The 23,158-nt window shown below is 44.4% G+C and overlaps 2 protein-coding genes across 2 annotated transcripts in view; one reads left to right on the plus strand and one right to left on the minus strand.

Annotated features, from left to right (window-relative positions):
- The window catches only part of CNBD1 (cyclic nucleotide binding domain containing 1), a 141,252-nt gene that overhangs the window by 77,244 nt on the left and 40,850 nt on the right, over positions 1-23,158 (plus strand). The window contains exons 6-8 of the mRNA XM_082233666.1: positions 1,047-1,198; positions 4,234-4,368; positions 6,937-7,069. Of these exons, the coding sequence (XP_082089792.1) occupies positions 1,047-1,198; positions 4,234-4,368; positions 6,937-7,069 (420 nt within the window). The remainder of the gene's footprint in view (positions 1-1,046; positions 1,199-4,233; positions 4,369-6,936; positions 7,070-23,158) is intronic.
- Positions 17,313-22,712, minus strand: LOC309539822 (integrase/recombinase xerD homolog). The gene is made up of 2 exons (XM_082236151.1): positions 22,460-22,712; positions 17,313-20,080 (listed from the first exon to the last, which is right to left on the minus strand). The coding sequence occupies exons 1-2, from the start codon at positions 22,695-22,697 to the stop codon at positions 19,110-19,112; spliced, it is 1,209 nt and encodes a 402-aa protein (XP_082092277.1). The 5' UTR covers positions 22,698-22,712; the 3' UTR covers positions 17,313-19,109.

Raw genomic sequence — 23,158 nt, forward strand, 5'->3', positions numbered from 1 at the left:
TCTTCGTGACCCCATGGATCAGAGCACGCCAGGCACTCCTGTCTTCCACTGCCTCCCACAGTTTGTTCAAACTCATGCTGGTATCTTCGAGAACACTATCCAACCATCTCGTCCTCTGTCGTCCCCTTCTCCTTGTGCCCTCCATCTTTCCCAACATCAGTGTCTTTTCCAGGGAGTCTTCTCTTCTCATGAGGTGGCCAAAGTATTGGAGCCTCAGCTTCAGGATTTGCCCTTCCAGTGAGCACTCAGGGCTGATTTCCTTCAGAATGGATAGGTTTTATCTTCTTGCAGTCCATGGGACTCTCAAGAGTCTCCTCCAGCACCATAATTCAAAAGCATCAATTCTTCGGCGATCAGCCTGCTTTATGGTCCAGCTGTCACTTCCATACATCACTACTGGGAAAACCATAGCTTTAACTATCCGGACCTCATACGGACCTATACGGAGCTTTAACTATGACTGTGGGTCATATATATCCTTAATTTAGATCAGGAGTTGGGAATCTCAGGCCCTAGGCTGAATGTGGCCCTCAGGCTGTCTAGCACTCAGGGCTCTTTCCAGGCAGTGCCATCCTCTCCAACCACAGTGCTTATCAACTTTGTTTTATGCCCCCCATCTGATTTTGCCTGGCAAGACTGAATCCTTGATATTTAGCTGGATGGAGGATGGATGAGAGAGAGAGTGTTTGTGTGTAAATCTCTGACTGTACAAACATAAGCATAATGGCTATTGCTCCTCCCTCTTTTGTCTCTGGCTACACCCAGCACTGGCATGCAGCCTCTGAAAGGTTGCCCATGGGGAAGCGTAGCTCTTGGGTTGAAAAAGGTTCCCCACCACTGATTTAGATGGCGGCGTCCCCAAATGATGCACATTTATGTTCTACTTTTGGCAGCAGGAAGATGAGTTGTACAAAAATGTTTAAGTACGTTTGCTAAACTGCAAATGTGATGAGTTGTGTTTGTATCATGTTGTGGGTATGCCAGTTTGTCTGCTTTTCTATACTAACCTGAGAAAATATTATTATTTTTAAAAAATTCCATTCTAGTGGATGCAAGCCAAGAGTTCTACACAGTACTCAGAGGCTCCTTTCGACCACTGACAAAGTATTACAAAAGAACAATTGCAGGCGATTTTGTTTCAGCTACTGCTGAGAGTGGTGGCTCAGCGAAAGTACCTCAATCAACATCCGAAACGTTGGTGAGTTATAACGGGGCATTGCCAGTAAGCAAGTGAAAGCAGTGGCAACTGAGAGAGCCTGTTTGACACTCACACTTTTCTGGCACAATTGTCCAGAAATGGTAAATAAATGCAGAACATGTTAAAAAGTCTAAAATGACTTTGTAGCTTACTAGTGGATTTTTTAAAATGTATGTTTTAGCTCTCATACACATGTGTGACTCTGGTAAAATATGAGAACTGCAGGTCTTGGGTTTGTACCCAATGTAGCGCTAAGTAATATTCTATCCATGCAAGCATTCATGCTTAAATAATGAAAAAATTTTCCCACTCCTCCCCTTGTGGACTCCTCAAACCTGTTCTGAGTTTCTCCCCAACCCTCTGAATCAGATTTTCTCTAAAAGGTAAAAAAGAAGAAGAGAAGATTAGTTGAAGGAGCTGACAGCCACTGTAGTACTGTACTTACATTTGGGGTCATGCAGTGCTATGGCCCTAGCAGCATTCCTGGTGGAATTGCAACTCCCATCATCCCTGGTTATTGGCTGAGGGTGGTGGAAGTCAGAGTCTACCAATATCTGGAGGGCTGCAGGTTCCTGATCAATCTCTTTAAAAACAATTGAGGAGAGCATGAAAGCCATACAGGAAACTGAGGGTTGTTGTTGTTGTTTTTGCACAAGACTTTTTTTTTTTTTAGTCATCTGGTATAATGTAGAAAGCTGTGAGCCTCTCTCCTGTCTTCTTTTGTGAGGTGAATTGCTCTGATTGGCATGAAGAGGTTAGAGGAAGTTGTTTGATTTTTGTGTGGTTGGTGTTGTCACTTACAATCACAGACAATAAGCTTACATCAGCCAGCTGGAATAGATGCCACCAGGCTTACCTTTGAAGCATTTAAAGCTATTGTGTCTCATGCAGGGTCTCATCCAAACAAACAATGAACAAATTTCAAATGCCTCAGGGATCCAGGAGCAAATGGCACACAAAAAGCGGGTCTTTGAGAATTCTTCCAGCTAGCTCACCAAAATAAGATAGCTGACCTTGGGCAAGAATGACAAGGAGAAAAGATTAATTCTCCTTTTATTCTTTCTGTCTAAATTGGATCTTTCTTACAGATTGCCAGAGGTGCGCCAGAGCTGTTTTCTAAGAACAGAAAGAAAATCCCATTTTTAATGTGTTTCTCGGTGACAGCTTTTGCTGAAGTTTTTGTTACTGTAGGCAAAGTATAATATTAGTTATCCAATCCCTCCAAAGTATACTGCATTTAATTGTCCAAATGAGTCTTTTTCTGGGCAACAATTTTATGCAGCCATATGAGACTGACAGAGCATGTTGAGATAAAATTATCCTAGATAAGCAGAGGAAGCAACACACACACACACACACAGAGAGAGAGAGAGAGAGAGAGAGAGAGAGAGAGAGAGAGATATGAGTTTCCTGGCATTTGCCTCGGCTTTCCTGTCTGAGCATAAGCAGATTTTTCATAATTAGCAATGTTTCAGTAATTTCTACTTCCTAGAAATGTTTAAGGAAAAAGACCAAAATGCACTCTCATGCTCTCAAGTTTTGCTTTGTCATGCTGTTCACTACCACATAAAAGAGTGGATTTTGTTTGATTAAAAAAAAGGCAGGGTGGCGGCTTAGGCCAAGATGGCTTGTATACTGTGTCTCAGCCTGCAGCAGTCTTCCAAACAACTTATTCCTTCAAAATTCAGACTTCTGTAATGAAAATGCTGAAAGGTACTTAATAGTGGGTTGATAAAGGTCATCTTAGATATGAAAGGATACTTAACTGAGCCCTTTTTAGATAACAAACCAATTCCTTTCCTTACTGTTTTCAGTAGACTCTTAACTATCATTTAATCTTTTAAGTTGAGAGTGGCTAACCTGTGGCCTATCCAGATGTTGTTGAAATACATATTCCACTATCCCTTGCTGTTGGCCATGCTGGTTGAGAGTGATGGAAGTTGTAGCTTAACAACATCTGAAGCTCCACTTGTTATCCACTTCTGCTTTAGGTATTCTATAGTAACTCCCTCTCTGTTGTCTACCTGATCCGGAAGTGGGGATTCGGCAAATGATTTTTGTGTCCTAAGTATCATTCCTTCAATTCAATACAGTGCTAGAGTCCAATCGAAAGAACTTTTTTAAAAAGCCCTCTGGCAAGTGTTGGTTTCAATGTTGGCAGGGTCAGTGTGGTGCAAATGCAGCAGCAGAAACACCAGGTTGGTTCTGTTAGGCCATTTGCACCAAAGCAACCTTGCCACTCCTCATTTCTATCCCAGTATACTGCAGCAACTTATTCGAACATAACTCAGGTGAGTGCTGCACTGTCCACTGCTGAGTAGTACTGCCACAGATGACAAGGGGTGGGGTGGGGCAAAATGTCAGTGACAGCTTTCTCCACAGAAGCAGTGTGTCTATGGGACTCTCTCCTAGGGAAGATCAGGCAATTCCCTTCCCTAGCATAGTTCAGATGGAAAAGATGCTTTCATTTGGCCTGACCTTTGGAAGGGGATAGGAACATTCAGGCTTGATATATTTTTAAACTGTCATTTTTAATTATTGCTTTTGGATATGATCTTATCGGATTTTAGGTTGTTTGGGGAAGAAGGGTGGGATATATGAATTTAATTTATATTTAATACATTTAATAAATGAATGAATATCTAAGGCTTCAGTATAAATATTCTCAGGTTTGTTTATACGATGAAAGATGCAAAAAGATATTGTAGCAAATAATGCTCATAATGGTATCGGTAGGTGTGATAGATGAATGATCATAAAACATATTCCATTTTCTGCTTCATTATCTTCACATCTCTAAGCCAAGTAATAATGCCATTCTGTGTTTTGTGCAAAATATACCTGTCATCCCTAGACATTATTATAAACTGAATTTTCAGGGAGTGTATAATTTTATTTTGCTTGTAATATAAAGCAACATGAAGGAAAATGCACTGGTGATATTTTATGTTGTATGATTTACCCAATTAAAAGAAACACAAAGGGGTGCTAGAATTTACTCCACTTCTTTTCTTCTCTTAAAAATGTTTTTGAAGTTTGGTATAGGAAGTTGCTTTGGGACTTTGGAACCTCTCCCGCCAAAGATGCAGCACAATGTGCTCACGGTTGTTACAGAAGAAAACTGCGACTTTCTCAAAATCTCATCAACAGATTACTTAAGAGTAAAAGAGGTAAGCAATCTTTTAAAAAATCTTAAGTGCACCTGGCCAGAACAAAAAAATGGCCATGCTTTTTTAAAAAACCATATTGTGCGTCTATGTGTAGAAGCTTCTGTCTTCTATAAGCTACTTGTCTTGTTTCAATGAGTTGCAGTAGGAAGTTGCTTTGAAGCTACATCTCTGGATAAAAGCTTGATTAAAACCTAGCAAGATGGACACTTCAGCAGCCATTTGCTGGCCTGTTAGGCACTGGACAGGCTCTCTTAATTTTTTCAGTCCCGGGCAGGTAGCGAAATTGGTGGGCTGAATTTGTGCCTAATGGGGTGTCAGGACAGGAGGACAGGCAGCTGCCTGATATCAAGTGAGACCATTGGCCCATGTACCTCAGTATTGTCTACTCATCGACTGGTAGTAGCTCTCCAGGGTTTCAGACAGGGGAGAATCCCAGCCCTCCCTGGAGATGCCAGGACTGAACCTGGGACCTTCTTCATGCACAGCAGATGCTCTACCACTGAGCTTCTCCCAAAGGATTGGGGACTCCGACGTTATGCAGACTACATCAAAGTTCTGATCTTCAAAACATTGCTTTGAGCTCATTGTAATTGCCAACATAAAGTGCCTAAAAATTGGAAAATGACATGAGCCCTGCCTGTAGGCTTACAATCTGTAAGACATGACATAAATGGGGGAAAGCTGTGGGGAGGAGCAAGAGGACAACAAGCAAATTGTCACCTACACATAAGTGAGCCTCATTGAGTTCAATGGGTTTTAGTCTAGAGCCCACAGTGGGTTTGTTTTGAAACAATCAATCCCTCTTCCCAGGGAACTCAGGGAACTGTAGCTCTGGAGCTGTGCTAAGTCAATTGTTCCATGAGCGCAAGTGTTTCTGTTTGCAGAATCTCCTTCACCTGCACACTGTTCTGAGAGCTCTCCCTATCTCCCCGAGCAAATATGAGAAGGGTGTTGGGGGAGTAGAGGGGAGGGTGCTGGCTTCCACTTAAATAATGGCTTGGTGGACTCTACTCACTGGTGGAGGAAGGGGTGTGTGGTGGGTGCACCTCGCCCCGGGTGTCATCTCTGGGGGTGTGTGACATTGCTGCCCCACCCCCTGGGATGCTCGCCATGGGCGGTGCCCCCATGGACAGCTAGCCCCACCCCTGGGTGCACAACATGTGCACTGCTCTGGGTGCCAGAACAGCTAGCTCCGCCTCTGACCCCATTCCCTAGGTTTTATGGGGGACCACAGTTTGTTAATATTGGTCAGACCAATAGTATGCTTTACTAGGTCTTTGTTTAGCCCCATATACTAAAAATCCTTTTTAAAAAGTTACAAGACTGAAGTGTTAAACTCTATAATGCCCAATAGCTAAATGCTCTCTTAAGTATACTTGATGTGTGTATTGTGTGAGCAGGAAGCAAATCCTGTTAATCTCAGATTGGAACCACATCTCCTTGAAGGGTTCTTCTTGTTGATTCACAACTCAGATGCTTTTGATTTTGCTAAGCAGCAGCTTACACTTCAAACAATCAGTACCGCTTTGTGGACACCAGCAGGATTGACTTTGAGTCTAATTTATGCTACAGACACAGTGTATTTTAGAAAAACAATTGAATGTGTTCTTTTTTTAAAAAAACAACACCTCAACCTAAACATTTTCTTTTTTAAAAAAAAAATTAGAATAAGAAAAAAATACAATGGGGGGGTACACAAATTCCTGAGATGCAGACAAAGAATCAAATAAATCTACTTGCATCCTTTAGTGGTGAGTGTAAGTTATCCAATTGATCATTCTAATGGCTTGCTGGAATGTTGACTGGCTCATAGATAGCCAACATGTGGCATGCAGTCGTACCTTTGAAGAACATGCACCCACTGGCATGTGGAGAAATGTGCAAGATCTAGGCAAATTTGCATTGAAATGTATGTATCGGGTGGGGAACCCATGGCCCCCCAGATGTTGCTGAACTCCTACCATCCCTGACCCCTGGCCATGTTGGCTGGGGCTGCTGAGAGCTGGAGTCCAAGAACATCTGGAGGGCTATGGGTTCCTCATCCTTGCTTTGGGCGATCAGTGGGAAGTCCTTGATAGATAGTTGGTATGAGTGACAAGAAGGGAAAGTTTGTGCAAAGCTTTTTAAAAAAAGTTAAAATATTAATCTAATGGTGTATTCCTGCACTTGTGTATTAAATTATTGAGTACAGGACTATGGTAAAAATAAACATGGATTGCCATCATGTCAATATACAGTCCAGGAGCTCTGTTAACATTTAGGTTATCAGACATGGAATTGATATTTCTGAATATAATGTTACAGCCATTCAGTGTTCATATTGAACGAATCTATCTTCCATTCATTCCAATTTGTTTCCAATTTGTTAATAAATTAGGTTCAAAGTGTACTGGCTGTATTGTGCTAAAATCTCTACTATTCATGAGCTACGTATTTCTGAGTATCTTATTCCATTTCTGCAACTTTCCTTTCCCTGCTCTTTATTTGTTTCTTTCCTTTTTAAAATACACACACACATATATGGTATACCTTTTCATCGCTACTTCTAAGCATGAAACTGTCTTTCAGGAAGTAGCAAAGCGTGAAAAGCTTGCCAAAGAAGAATTAATCCATGCCTGTCCGTGTTATCGACACTGGCCTACGGTATTTATATTTCAGCTGGCTGCTCACTTAAAATGGAGGAAATTTCCAGCAGACCATGGTGAGTGTCATTTCACTTTAAACTCCAACAATCATCTTCATGATCTGGGTTTTTATAGTTTGGAAAATAGGAAAAATCTAGCCTGGCCCAGCTCAGATCAATAATACCTGTGGATGGGTGAGTGTGTAACTAGACACATGAACATAATTGATCAGTAGGGGAGGTCCTGGTGGTAGTGTTACTGGTGGATTGGTGCTGACCAATGACAGAGCTTTCTTGGTGTCCATTGCCCATTTGTGGAATGCTCTCTCTGGTGAGATGCACCCATCACCCTCTGAATTAACATCCAGGAGAAATTAAAAGAAAACCCTGTTCACCCAGGCATTTGATGGCTGAAAGATACTGTTCCTGGCAAACTTGAAATTATTAGCTATGGGATATTTGACTGTGTTGACATGTTTTTAGTTTTTCCCTTACTGTTTTGCCGACTTTTTGTTTTGCTGCACTGGGCTCATGTGTGAGGGAGGATGGGATAGAAAATTAAATAAATAAATAAATAAATAAATAAATAAATAAATAAATAAATAAATAAAGGTTTGCTGGCAAATATGTGACCATGCAGGCATCCTGTCTCTCTTCATGTTCCTGTAACATTTAGCTCCTGAGATATGTGACATGCTGTCATAGCATAATGCATTTTCACGGGGTGCGAGGGTTGTTCATGTGGGGTTGTGACAGGGAAACACGCAATGTGATTACACCATGCCGTTCATTTCAGGAAGCAAACATTCCGGAGAAGAGAGGGGAAATTGGACGCAGGCCTGTCATTCTTAGTGCTGTGCCATTTAGCTTTGCCCTTTTGGAGTGTGCGTGGGGGGTATGTGCAAATGCGGTGCATCATTTTCATACGATTAAGGGAGGATCCCGCAAAATATTTATTCATGTGGACTGTTTTATCCATTATCTATTTAAGTTATTAAAGAAACTAAATTACAAAACCTTTTTAATTAACCAGTGGATACTGGAATGAATTAGATGGATAAACTGCATTGGGAAAGAAAAGCAACGACTTTATCAAATTCTTTTGATTAATTAGTTGTTTAAAAATGCTTATTATCCATTTCTTTGCCATGAGTGGTGCACAGTTTGATTATCTGATTGTGCCACAGCATGTGTTTCAATACTTAGCTGTGTTAGCTGATAAAAGCAATTTTTAAAAATAAAAAAGCCAGCTAAATTCCATATATTATCTGCTACATAATCTCATTAGAAATCTCCCCCCTCTTCCTCCCCCTTTTTTTGTTCACATGATTTGTATAATTACTCTTTTGGCTGATCCTACTGAGATCATGGTTTCAGCTGCTTCCATTAACTGCTGGAACACAGATTTGTCAGACTAAGCAAATCACAGTTCAGACAGGTACTATAAATTGATGTATCTTGACTCTGCAGAATTTCATAATGGCTTACAATGACGTGCTACTATTTATGCAGTGTAGGTGGGGAGCCTCTGGGCTGACTCTGACATTACATTTCTTAGGGTTGCCATCTTTAAAACAATGAAAATCTGGACAGAAAAGTTGTTAACCTTTTTCATTGAGGGGAGGGGCAAGTTGTTGAGCAAAGAAATGGGATGTTTTTGAGCTATTGCCGAAGGAAATTGGCAAAAGCGACACTGCCTACACCAGCTGCCATATGTCTGGATTTACACGGAGAGCCATACAAAAACAATGAGAAGCAACAGAATATTGTACTTTGGTTCTCTTAAGAGTTGTATTGAAAAGCAGGTCCCCAAAGTAAAAGTAAAGCTAAAGGGACCCCTGACCATTAGGTCCAGTTGTGGCTGACTCTGGGGTTGCGGCACTCATCTCGCTTTATTGGCCGAGGGAGCCGGTGTACAGCTTCCGGGTCATGTGGCCAGCATGACTAAGCCGCTTCTGGCGAACCAGAGCAGCGCACGGAAACACTGTTTACCTTCCCGCCGGAGCAGTACCTATTTATCTTGTACATGAAGCTGAATCTCCAAACTAGAATTGCAAACCATCCATGGTCTGATCCTGGCTTACAAACCTGGTCTGGAGGTTATGCATAAACCATATAATGGTAAATTATGGTTTGTACCAAAGAGGAAATTACTAATTCAATCTGAAGAGGAAAGGCACCTCATAAGTCTGTGGTGTATTCCCAGTCCTTCAATCCTGTCATCTGGTCATAAACGCTGGCCTGATAAAGAAGTGTTGCAATATGTTCAGCTCAGGTGCTTTGCATTTTTACTAAGATGGTCTGAACAGCCATCGTGGTTTGCCACATGGATCTTTCAGACAGCTTCTTAAGCATTTGTTCCAATGAATTCACTGACGACAGGATTCCATCCCACCCCCCACCCCCTTTGAAATTTACAAGCTCATCTTGTGTTATTTAAGAACAGGTGTTTGTCGCATTGTCGTGGCTTAAATCCTTCCTTTTCTCACTCTTGCATGAGAACACTTTCACAGAGGCATCCATTACAGAGCATTATGTACCTTTAATTGGTAAAAATGCTTTGGGATGAAAGGTGCAGCGTAACTGTAAAATATTACTCTACCTCACTCTGCTTAATTGGGACAGCTGCTTAATTGTAAATCTCCCAGGAAGCCGGTTTAGCCTAATGATAGCTGCCTGTTTATGGTTGAGCCTTAAGGGGCCCGCATTAGCATAAATTGCGAATAACAGAGATTGATTTCATGCACACCCAGTAATTAAATGTTGCTGAACCAGGTGGACTTCTAAGATACTATATATTCTTTTAGGACAGAAGCTCTTTTTAAAAAAAAAGAAAAAAGAAAAACAGCTTTGAAAGATCCAGCCCATTCCAAGCCTAAATGGATGAGTTTACCCACTGCTATCTCATACCTGCCAATTGTCCTGGAAAAAAGGGATGTCCCATTTTTTTCTTCTGATAGGATGGTGGCTAAAATGGCCATAATGATTTCAGGCTGCACTCTCGCCGCAAAAAGTGTTTTTTCTAGGGTAGCAATCTTGCGTGGTTCCTCAAAATGTGTGTTTCGGGGGGCTGTGCATTTGGAGGTGGGGGGAGCTGCGAACGTGCACAGGTAATGTAACCCATACAGGAGTGCAGCCCTGGAAGGTGGCGTTCCAGTTTTGGGCTGCTACATATTGGAGGGTACGATATATATATATATTTGTGTGTGTGTGTGTGTGCGTGCCCCTCAATATGTTCTTCTTATTGCATATTCTTAATCAGGGGTAGGCAACCCGTGGGCTGGATGCGGCCCAATCTCCTTCTCAATCCGGCCCACGGACGGTCTGGGAATCAGCATCTTTTTACATGAGTAGAATATGTCCTTTTATTTAAAATGCATCTCTGGGTTATTTGTGGGGCATAGGAATTTGTTCATTTCCCCCCCCCCAAAAAAAAAATAGTCCGGCCCACCACGTGGTCTGAGGGACGATGGACCAGCCCACAGCTGAAAAAAGGTTGCTGACCCCTGTTCTTGAGGATTTGTGCTCATGATGCTCATGATGTGGTCACACAAGCCTGCAAAAGTTTTTGGGGCATTCACAGTTATACCACAAGTGGTATATACTTGTTTTGCTTTTGTTGTGCGATAGCCCATCTAGACAGCATTGAAGAAGCATCTTGGAACAAACTAAAGCAGAATGAATCCACTGCTAATGCACTATTACTATGTGAGGAAAAATGTTGCAGGATACACCTGCAATAAAACACCAGTTATGGAGAGGTCCTATCAGTACAGTAGTACCTCGGTTTACGAACTTAATCGGTTACAGAAGTCAGTTCTTAAACCGAAACCGTTCTTAAACCAAGGTGCGCTTTCTCTAATGAGGCCTCCCGCCGCCAGTGCCCTTCCACCATTCGGATTCCGTTCTTAGACTGAGGTAAAGTTCGCAAACCGGGACAGTACTTCTGGTTTTGCGGAGTTCGTAAACCGAAAAGTTCTTAAACAGGGCTGTTCTTAAACCAAGGTACCACAGTATGATGAATTACTTTAAACCTGTCCCCAGAATTCTGGTTACCGAGGGGAAGGAGAGGACCAATTTCTTGCATTTCATCTTAATAAAATTATGACTGGTGTGGAATGTCTTTACTATAAAAGTTTTTTAAATATAATTATACATTCTCATCACCTCTTGGGGAGTTTTCTCTCCCCCCCCTTTCCCTTTAATAGTCTATTAAGCCATTGTGTTCCATAAATGACTGCAGCGCATAATTCCCCACATATGCTTTAAAATAAAATCACTAGAAAATTTAGTATATGACATAGAAACAATATCTTCTTTATGTCTCATAAAAATTTGAATAATTTTCCTTGGAAACTTTTGTCATGTAGCTTCCCTCAAAATATAATGTTTTCATTAAGATAAGGCACAGCAGGTTTTTTTACTTGTTTTATATTATTTGACTGTTAACTCCATTTCAGGAAGTACAATAATATACAATAATGTGGTATATAAGGGGAACTGAATATAAATTCTCATGTGTGCAGGCAAATGTCTTCTTTTATTTTTTTATTTTATTTTAAACTCTCAGTGAAGAAAACTCAAGTAACTTCCAGGCTGGCTTCAATGTTGCTTAATAGCTGTCCAATCAAACTGAACCACTGAAGCCCAGCTTTTTAACATTCATGTGATTCTGTAGATTTTAACTGAACAAAATATTAGCAGAGGTGTGCTTATTACACCGCATAACCAAACATGACAACATCCATCTTCTCACCATTTATTGCAGAGTTTTTAATTCTGCCTTTGTGGAGTCCTTTCTAGGTTATTTGCCAAGTTGCTCCTGCATCTTGCTGATGACTTTGGGAAGCATTTCTAGGATACCTTGACCAGACCAGTATGGTTTTCCTTTTACTCTGCATGAACAACAAACACAGCCAAGATCACACTTCACCTGTAGCTGCGCTCCACAGTGTGACTGGTAGCCATTTGCAAGCTGTAATTCTGGAAAGCTTCTTCCATTACTAATCTTCTAACTGAAGAACCACTGCTTGGCTTGTGGCTTGTCCAAATCCTACCAGCCCCAGCCATCATGGCTAATGGCCAGGGATGACTGCAGTTGTAGTCCAACAACAACTGGAGGTCACCACTTTGGCTTCCTTCGCTCTAAATCAAGGTTTTCCCTCTCCCACTTGCCTCTAAAAGTATTTTTATCCATCTCCTGTAATTTCTTCCCCTGCTCTCCTTTCACTCTCCAGTTATACCTGAGCCCTGCCTTGCATCTGTCAATTTTTTTCATTTCTCTTCACTTATCTTTTTCATATTCCTTCCCTCCCTGTTATTGTCTCCATCCTCTTTTTATCTCAGCTTTTCATTTCCTTCAACACCTCCTTTAGAGGCTTTTCTTCCCTTTTACTCACCCCCATCTCTCAGCGTTCTTTGCCTCTTGGGCACTTTTACTCAGCATGCAGAAACAGTCACATACCTTCCAACATTTCTCTGATGAAAATGGGGATGTCTCATTCCATAATGATAATGTAAAAAACAACAACACTATACAGGATTGCCTTCAGATGGGTAGGGGTTGGATAATTCCATACCCTCCAACATTTATCCATTGGAAATAGGGACATCCTAAGGAAAAGGGGGACATTCAGAGATCAAATCAGAAACCAGGACTGCTTCTTTAAATCAGGAATGCCCTTGAAAAATAGGGATGCTTGGAAGGTCTGCATTCAGGTGCAGGCATTGGTCCACCAAAAAGGCTATGAATGGGTATGGAATAAGGCAGGCAACTGAGGAGACACTGAGATCCACCTGAAAGTGACCCAAGGATGGGTCCCAGCTCACTGTCTGAGAAACACTTGTATGACCAGGCCACCACCTTTTCTTCTGAGAACCTGCTTTTCACCCTTCAGTCTCTGACCCTTTTGGCTTAGCACATCTGTGTGGATGACAGCGATAATTCTGCTGTAGTAGACTTTATAGGTAAGGAATGTCATGGCCTTTCAGGCTGCCATTGGCTTAGCTGCTTTGATGTCAGAGGAGGAGCACAGCAGAATGGGCCTGGGTTAGGCACCCGAGTGCTTAAGGCTGACTTGAGAGATCTGATAATAAAAATTCCAAGATTCTTCATGAGCAATTTAACCAATTCATCCTTGCCAGACAGTATAAGCTTGGATTAGTGATACAGGTGTGTTGAGCAACAGAGTATATATATGGTTACTCATTAATTACTATAAAAGCACAGAAGGCAGATTAGGGGATTATGCTTTATCTGTCATAAATATTTTCAGCTGTAAAATCAGTTTACATGATAGCTTTGCGTATTTTTAGGCTGAGACACAAATATTGTCAGTCAAGGACTGACTTGACATTCCTGCAGGAAAACCAATAATTTGAGGTTAAGCTATGGCAGTTTTTAATAGAAAAATATTATTTAAAAAGCTTTGTTTACTGATTATAATCCAGAGGGAGTTAACCACTTCTCTCTTACCCTTGCTCTCAAAACATGCATTTCATTTTCAGCCTGAGTTAATCTGGTTTAATCTTCCAGCTAATACAGCTGGTTCTGCTGTCACCTGGTTGGTAAAAAGGTCGCATTTACTAGGAAGATTTGGGGAATTATATATTTCCATTGCTTTAGAACACAAGTTCAAAATAAAGGGCAGGAAACAGAGTGTACAAATAGAATTCATAAACTGCTTTAAAAACATTATTGGCTTTTGACTGCAGCAGAGGGCAGATAAAGAGCAAACTAGGTCTCAGCTGGTTGTCACAAAATTGGAGAAGGGGAATTGACCAATGTTCTAGTTTTGCTATCTCATTGTTCTAAGATTTCAAAATCTGCTGTCAGAAATGATGTAGTGTGTTGCTGCTTTTCTTAAAGGCCTTATAAATCAGATTAATGATAGCTTCCAAAAAGTAACCTCAGCTAAGTGGAACAAATTATGTTTATATCTTCATATATATAATTGTAGTGACCTTTGGGACGCGGGTGGCGCTGTGGGCTAAAGCCTCAACGCCTAGGGCTTGCCGATCGAAAGGTCGGCGGTTCGAATCCCCGCGGCGGGGTGCGCTCCCGCTGCTCGGTCCCAGCGCCTGCCCACCTAGCAGTTCGAAAGCACCCCCGGGGGCAAGTAGATAAATAGGTACCGCTTACCAGCGGGAAGGTAAACGGCGTTCCGTGTGCGGCTCTGGCTCGCCAGAGCAGCGTTGTCACGCTGGCCACGTGACCCGGAAGTGTCCCCGGACAGCGCTGGCCCCCGGCCAATAGATGTGAGATGGGCGCACAAACCCCAGAGTCTGTCAAGACTGGCCCGTTCGGGCAGGGGTACCTTTACCTTTACCTTTACCTTGGCTATTGGCCCAAAGGTGTGTGTGTGTGGGGGGGGGAGTAATACAAAAGTGTGCCAAGATTCTCCCTATCCCTTGAAAAATTAACTTTGGTGATTATTTCCTTAGTTTAAATAGTCATTGGAGACATCACATCAGAGCTATTAATTTAACATTTATTTAAAATAAGACATAGTGGTATTAAAAGAAACCACATCTCCCCTTGTGAGCAGCACTTTTAAAATTATCTTAATAGTATGATTTGGCTTGTTTTAAGTTCCAATCCTAATTGCTTACTTTTTCCTTATTGTGAATGGGTTGAAATGAACAGTGCCTCTTCTGACATGGGATTACTCTTAAATTATTACACATAGCAAGGCTAGCATTCATAATAACATAATATGTGATATTATAATCCATCCCCGTTTCATGTTTCATTTCAGGAGCTTGTCTCTGGTGAGTTGGCAACCTATGCAATATACAAAAATGGCATCCGTTATCATCCTTTTTATCATGAAGAGTTGAGCCCTTCTGCCCTGCCTCATTGGACTCTGTGGCTTTTCAGACCCCCCACCATGGAGTCTCCATCACTCCCATTGCTATAGGATGACATTTATTGAGATGCAGGTGGTGCTGCGGTCTAAACCACCGAGCCACTTGGGCTTGATGATCGTAAGGTCGGTGGTTTGACCCTGATCCTGCCCACCTAGCAGTTCGAAAGCACATCAAGTTCAAGTAGATAAATAGGTACCGCTCTGGTGGGAAGGTAAATGGCGTTTTCGTGCACTTAGCGGCTTAGTCATGCTGGCCACATGACCCGGAAGCTGTCTGTGGACAAACGCCAGCTCCCTCTGCCTATAGAGCGAGATGAGGGCCACAACCCCAGAGTCGTCTGTGACCAGACCTAACGGTCAGGGGTACCTCTACCTTTACCTAGGACGATATCTACTGCTGCACCACGGTTCTTGTCTTTCACAAAATGATTTCTGCAGAAGTATTATTGACTGTATTTTTCTCATTACTGAAGATCAGTTGCATCTGCTGGGTTCTAGTGAGCCTGTTTGTTTCCTTTTGTGGGCAGCCAGAGCTAATATTATCATGTTTGTGTTGCCTGTGACTGACCAGGAAACTTTGGGTCAGGCGGAGCACCGTGAAGCAAATGGAGGTGACATGTTGGGATTTCTTGAGAGGTTGTGACATATTGCAAACTGGATAGAAAGGAGGTGGGAAAGCTCTCTAGGTCCTCAGCTTCAACAACTCGCTGTTACAGTTCTGCCTGCGTTTTCCTCAGGGCACCTTTGGAGCAAGTAGTTTCTGGAGTACATGCCTTGAAGGTGACGTATTAAATCTAAATGCAGCTATATCAGTAAAGCTACTCTCTTTTTTTGTGACGCAACTAAATTTCCTTTATAGTGACATAATAAAAAGAGTAGGGGTGGGGAGAAAAACACTTGGAGGCAAGGACATCCGGCCTGATATGTTAGGCTCATATACTAATTAAATATTCTCCCAAATAACATTCAAATGTCACAAACTCATCTTTCCTCCCCACTAGTTTAACATGTAAAAAAGGCATTTAAACCGTTTTTAATCCAGCCTCTTATTTACATGATAAGCCACAACGATTCCTTTTAATAGGCATGGATTGCCTGCTTTGAAGCAGCTAGAATTCTTAATTCCACGAAATGGCAGTGCTGCCTCATCCCCCTTGGTATTCAAGAAGGTCATTCGTCTGCTCATAGATTTCTTTGATGCTGCTCATATATATGTATGAACGAGTGGTTTGAAGATACCGAAATTCAGTCTTGTGGGGGGTGGGGGGCAGCATAGTGCTCCGTCATCAGTTAAAATATTTGAAGTAAGATTAAGTTCTTCATAGTATGCCTTCTCCTGACCAATGCTGTCTGAGGGACATGTTTTCATGAAGCATTCCTTCCCCCCCGAATGAAATTGAGTGGGTGAGCAATGGACATATTTTGAAACTTCGCATTTTCACTGGTGTAACTGAATGTTTAAAAGACTTCAAACATATTCAAAGCATTTATTTATTTAGATGATTTATATTCCACCCTCTGCATAGGCCACAGGACGGTCTGCAATTAAAATGAATAGCTACAGTATATATCTTAAAACAGGCATGACCAAACTTGGCCCTCCAGCTGTTCTGGGACTACAACTCCCATCATCCCTAGCTAACAGGACCAGTGGTCAGGGATGATGGGAATTGTAGTCCCAAAACATCAGGAGGGCCAAGTTTAGCCATGCCTGTTGTTGTTGTTTTTTTAAAAAAACCAGCAACAACCACAATGCATTTAAAATATAAAACAACAAATTGAATGACAATAACTAGTGGTGATGGAATCAGACCTCTTCTCCTGAAAACACCCTCAAAAAGAAAAAGAAAAAAAGATGCACCTTGACCAGCTACCTGAAGCTATAAAGAAATGAGGCCGGATACACCTTAGTAGTAGAGAAAGAATCTACATGCAATGACCCACCACTGAAAAAGTAATTTCTTGGGCCCCCACCCCATGTATCTCATCCCATGTAGGAAACACCAGGAGGGCTTCATCTGCTGAACTTAGAAAAGGGACTGGTTAACATGGAGGAAAGGTGTTCTTGTTGTTTGTTGCAGGAGAAAAAAAAATAGGTATAAAATGAGTCCAATCCTGAACATTCATATTAAATTTCTATACTGTCCTTCATCTGAGGACCATACAATATAAAAAGGGCACATGACCTCTGGACGTGTAGCATCTACCTGGAATTTATTTGTTTGCTTATTTCATTTAATTACTGTTGTTCCTCCTAAAAATGCCTAAGGTATTACATGGCATAAAATAAATACAACCAATGATTAAAAGATCTACAAAATGGCAACATTAAAGAACAGTGGAACAAAGCAGCATTTGCGTGCTGAGGTCCCCCAAAACCATCCCTAACCCAATAACTCACACATCACACATAAATTTTTGTTTAAGGTTTTTGGCATAATTTTGGCCACAACTTTTATTATCATACAAATTTTTTGAGTGGTTGCGTAGGCATTGGTTTATGACTAGCTATCCCCCCCCGCCTTGGGGATAGTACTGACTCCCGGATTCCAGCGTAAGTCAGTATGGAGGAACAAGCAGGGCAACTGGAGCTGCGTTACAGACCCTTCAGTTCCTCCCTGCCTGCGCCTTGGGGTCTTACACGGCCCGCACCCGATTCCAGGGGTTTGGACAAGGGGATGGTAAGCCCCAGAATTCCTTTAACGGAATTCCCATGCCGCAGCAGCATTTGAGGGGTAGGCACAGCCAATCCATACCCCTCCACCAACCAATTTAACCAATGCCTAACCGCCAACCTTACAAGTTGTGACGATTTGCTACGTAGTAGGCAAAACCCAAAAGGCACACACTAATCAGCCAATTGGAAAAATTCCTACTAGGCCCCCGCACCAAGGCGGACGACCCCATGACAGGCAATAGCAAGGTCAAGCAGCAGCCCCATTCAAGGGAGGGCGGGCGGGTGATCCGGTGTCCACAGCGAAAGAGAAAGGAACAAGCTGTGGACCCAGTATAAATAACCTTTGACTCCACCCCTTAATTGGAAACATTACTTTTTCCCCAGTAACAGCAATCACCAATCAATTCAAACTCTTGCCCCAGCCTGGCTGCAGCTGAGGATGTTTTGTCAGGCCCCATCCGCAACACGTGCTCTCTTTTTAATGAGAACACGCTTTGCGTGCTGAGGTCCCCCAAAACCATCCCTAACCCAATAACTCACACATCACACATAAATTTTTGTTTAAGGTTTTTGGCATAATTTTGGCCACAACTTTTATTATCATACAAATTTTTTGAGTGGTTGCGTAGGCATTGGTTTATGACTAGCTATCCCCCCCCGCCTTGGGGATAGTACTGACTCCCGGATTCCAGCGTAAGTCAGTATGGAGGAACAAGCAGGGCAACTGGAGCTGCGTTACAGACCCTTCAGTTCCTCCCTGCCTGCGCCTTGGGGTCTTACACGGCCCGCACCCGATTCCAGGGGTTTGGACAAGGGGATGGTAAGCCCCAGAATTCCTTTAACGGAATTCCCATGCCGCAGCAGCATTTGAGGGGTAGGCACAGCCAATCCATACCCCTCCACCAACCAATTTAACCAATGCCTAACCGCCACCCGAGCCCTTACGCTCGCCGCCAACCACTCACAGACCAAACCACACCCTCAATCTGAACACTACATCCTCCAACCAGACCTCATTCCCCAATGTGGAAAGATGAACACCATCATCCCTGTACAGTGCTGCATCTTTGAAGGAAATAAGAGGGTGAGGAATGACCCATCCTCCCAAGCCCACCACCAAACTGCCCACCGCGGAATTAATCCGCTTCCTAGCTCGTTCGGCGGTCGCCGGGCTGGGACTGCCCCGCCAGATGCGACGTTGAAGCAGCTGCGACCAAATCAATTTAGTATTAGGGACCATTGCCGCCAAATCCTTAAGGTCCTGTAACATAGCCATACGTAAAACTAAGCAGGGAGTGGACACCAAATCATTTTCCCCCAGCTGTACCACAATCGCCGAAGGAGGGCCAAACCGAAGGACACGCCTATGCATCAGTGGTAAGAATTCCCTCCAACGCATCCCCCGTCTGGAAATCCAGGACACTTGCACTCGCTGTGGAAGGCCCAGGCCGGCTCCCAATCCCGACTGGCGAGCTCTGTCAGCGGCCCAATGCACAATACTGTGCCCTACTATCCAGATATGGATAGTGACCAGACCTAGGGTGAAAAACAAATATAAGTACACCAAAACACATTATCTGCGCACATAAGTCTTGAACGCATCCGACCTCCACCGCCCCATGTCTTTTATCCTATTCACCGACAAACCCCAATGGGCAGCTGTCGTTGCCGCCCCAATCCGGAAGGAATGAGGAGCAAACTCTGATGCCTCAAGGCCACATGCAGCAACTGCTTTATGCAACACCTTAGTGAATTGATGCCGCCCTAACGGGCGCCCATTCTCATGAATAAGCAGGGGCCCTTCACCCACAGGACGCAAGGCAAGGTACTTTCTAAGATCCCTTACTGGGCAAGGTCCACCAGCCCCTGACGCCGGGAGCCTAAGCATGGCTCCCCTACCCAACTGATCCGTCTTTGAATTTCTGATATTAACGTGCAATTCCGATGGAGATATGCTCACATCCTGCAACAACAAACCCCTGGATCTCCCATCTTGCATAGTCTCAAGGACCACCTCACCTACTCTCAGGGCCCCAAAGAAAGCTAGGGAGAAGGCTGCAGAAAATAAGCGAGCCTCAAATGAGGACCAACAGATGCTACGCAATTTAGTACGCATCTGGGCCAGCAACCCCAATGTGATAGGCCGTCTGGGGGTAGGTTTAGAGGGAGTGAGACGCCCCCAACCTTCCAAAGCTCTACGAACCACAAACTTCCCACAGGGATCCTTGTTGAAAAATGCCCTGCTAAAAAAGGAAATTGCTGCCGAATGAAGACGCAGCGTCCTGGCCGCCCTACGCATCTGGAATAGATGTGCTAAATACTTGAGTACCTGCGAGGAAGAATGGGGGGCAGTAACCTCCCCAATCGCCTGTCCATTAAACAATAAAAAATCTGCCCAGGCCTTTTTATAAGACCGCAAAGTGGAGGGGGCAACAGATGCAGCTACTCCCTGTAAAACTAAGTGCTGCCAAGGTTCCAGAGATGATCCGGGAAAATTTCCGGACGGTCTCGAGCCACTGGCGCCAGGGATCTGAATCGCTCCATCTGAAAACGGGACAGAGCATCGGCAATCTCGTTAGATATGCCCGGAACAAAACGGGCAGAAAATACAATATTAAAACGCAAACAATGTAAAACAAAAACCCGTAGTAAGGCCGATACCCTCGGAGAACGTGAAGACTGCTTGGCTAGTATCTTCACCACCGCTTGATTATCGGACCAAAAGCAAACTCGGTGGTCCTTGAATTGTTCAACCCACAAGTGCACGGCCACTACAATGGGAAAAAACTCAAGAAAAGTTAAATCCCGAGTTATAGCTTCCCCACGCCAAGCGGAAGGCCACCGCTCAGCACACCACCTGCCATCCCAGAACAACCCAAAACCAAGGGACCCCGCTGCATCCGAGTGCACCTGGAAGTCATTGTGGAGGTTTAAAACGTCCTGCCACAAAGACACACCGTTGAATTCCTGCAGGAATTCCAACCAAATACTGAGGTCAGCACGCACATGGCCAGACAGGCGCACCCTATGCTGCGGGGCCCTCAAACCTGAAGTGAGTCTAGCCAAGCGGGAGCAGAATGGTCGCCCAGGGGCAACCACCCTGCAGGCGAAATTCAAATGACCTAACAACGACTGCAGCTGACGGAGAGTGACCTTCTTCAAGGGAATTAACTCCTCAATGACCCGTCTCAAGGCAATTATCTTATCCGCTGGCAAACTGGAGGTCTGGGCCACGGTATCCAACAAGATACCTAAGTAAGTAAGCTGCGTGGAGGGACCCTCGGTCTTCTCCGCTGCCAACGGGACCCCCAGCTCTTCCGTTAAGGAAGCAAATGCCTGCAACAAAACAACGCAGTCCCCTGTATCACTCGCTGAGGCCACCAAAAAATCATCAAGATAATGAGTGACCCCCTCCAGGCCGGTTTTATTACGCAAGGCCCATTCAAGAAAGGAACTGAAACACTCAAAAGCTGCACAGGCCACAGAGCAGCCCATAGGCATGGCCTTATCAAAGTAAAATTCTCCCTCAAACTGAAAACCTAGCAACCAGAAATCGTCCGGATGGATCGGAAGTAGCCGAAATGCCGATTCAATATCGCATTTTGCTAGAAGGGCACCAGGCCCAAACTTCCGTATCATCTTGATCGCATGATCAAGAGAAGCATAACGTACTGAACAAAGCTCCGGGGGAATCACGTCATTTACTGACGTGCCTCTAGGGTGAGAAAGATTATGAATGAGGCGAAATTCCCCCGGGGCTTTCTTGGGAACTATACCCAAGGGTGACACATGTAAATTGGGAAAAGGGGGGGCCAAAAAAGGACCGGCCATACGATGTAAAGCCAGTTCTTTTTTGATCTTCTTCCGCGCCACCTCTGGCATGTCTTTAACAGATTTCTGGTTAACCAATTTCCCAGCTACCGGGGTCGATGCCACCGGAATCCTGAACCCTAAAGAGAAACCCTCACACAAATAGGACGCCGCTACCTTATCAGGATATGATTCTAACAAGGACAACAACGGCTGCAGCCTCACCGGGGTGTAGGCTAAGGAGGACAGGGTGCTATTTTCCGGCTCCAGTGACCGGCGCTTGGGGGGCGGCTTTTGGGGGCTGCTGAGAGCCCCCACCCTTGCGAAAGGGTCGCCGTGCCCCTGTACACACAGATGCTGAGTGGCTCCCAGAGCACTTCTCACAAAGGTGTGAGTACCTGCAGGGTTGCCGCTGGCAGACACCCTTGTTGAAATCCCAACAATATAAACGGCGACCCGCCCTTTGAGGGAGGGCCTTAAACCTCTGCTGATCAGGGGCCTTCTTATCGATGCGAGGAGCAACGTAAGTGGTCCAGACATCTAAGTCTTTTCGATCCCAGCGGGCCGTGGGGATCTTGGCTGCTCGACGCCTGAAATTCTGATCATAAGCCAATGCAGCGGTCTCTCCGGCCATCGTGAAGGCCGAGCGAACTATGGACAGGTAAACCCATAAGTGCAAAGACCTCCTAGGATAGGCAGCGGAAACTACACCGGCAAAAACCTGAAAACTGTCCAACCAACGTTCAAAAGTCCTGTCCGCTTTGGCTACAGTCACCCGTTTTCTTGAGGCAGCATAACCCTTCTCCAAAGGCTCCTGGCCATCAAGCGGAGGGGCTAGGCTAAAAATATCCACATAACGACCGTTCAGAATCCTGGACCGCAATTTGGTAGGCAAATGGGCACCAGGAATAAGGTCCCTAGCTGAATTGGTGGAGACTTTAACGTCAGGCACCAAGACCCCATCCTGACAGTCTTGTACCGCCCCATACTTAGCGCGATGTGAATTCGCCCTCCGCTCCCAAACCCACCTAGGGAGCCCTGAGGTCTCACCAAAGCCCCAGTAAAGCTTCAGGGAAGCTTCCTCGTCACTGCTAGAGCTCTGGGAAGAAGTACCTGTAGAAGATGACGAAGTGTCCCTCCGCCTCCTCTTGGCGCGCCTCCTGGAGCTCCGTTTGTGACGGCGGTGCCCACCAGACGAAGCCTTTGGCGGTGGAGGAAGGCTGTCCTCAACCGAAGACTCCGAAATATCGCCCTGCTGGACAGTTCCTGGAACAGACTGAAAGGAGACAACCTGTGAATGACCCGGAGTTGAACAGCCAGCTCCCAACGACTGCGCAGGAGGCACCCGCATAGCTCGATCCCGAGCTGATGCCCTCCTCCTGGCCCCACCCCTGGCCTGACTCCGACCCCTAGGCGCAGCAACCTGCGACACAGGTGAGGTTGGGGACTGGGCCAGCCGCATGTCAGGTAAGTGAAACCCAGCTGATAATGGTTCTCTCTCTTCTTCACTAGATGATGACGCCGACGAAGGAGCAGCCACCAAAGAGGCTGGACGTGCAGCGGAAGTCGATGGCGTTGAGCACCGTTGCATCACGCCTTCCATCTCAGCTGTAACCCGTGCCAGTGCCACTGGGTCACCCTCCAAACCTGAAACCATGGATTGGAGGCGTTGCAACGACTGGGAGGGCTCAGGTGAACGTAAGGCCTGGGATGGGCCTTTAATACGACGCTTTGTGGAAGAGGCAGGTCCAGGCCTCTTAGCCACCTTCTTTGGAGCCATCCCTACTATTGCAAGAAAACAGAAAAAAGTAT

Source organism: Podarcis vaucheri, assembly GCF_965113315.1.
Source record: "Podarcis vaucheri genome assembly, chromosome: 8".
In the NCBI taxonomy this organism is placed as follows: domain Eukaryota; kingdom Metazoa; phylum Chordata; class Lepidosauria; order Squamata; family Lacertidae; genus Podarcis; species Podarcis vaucheri.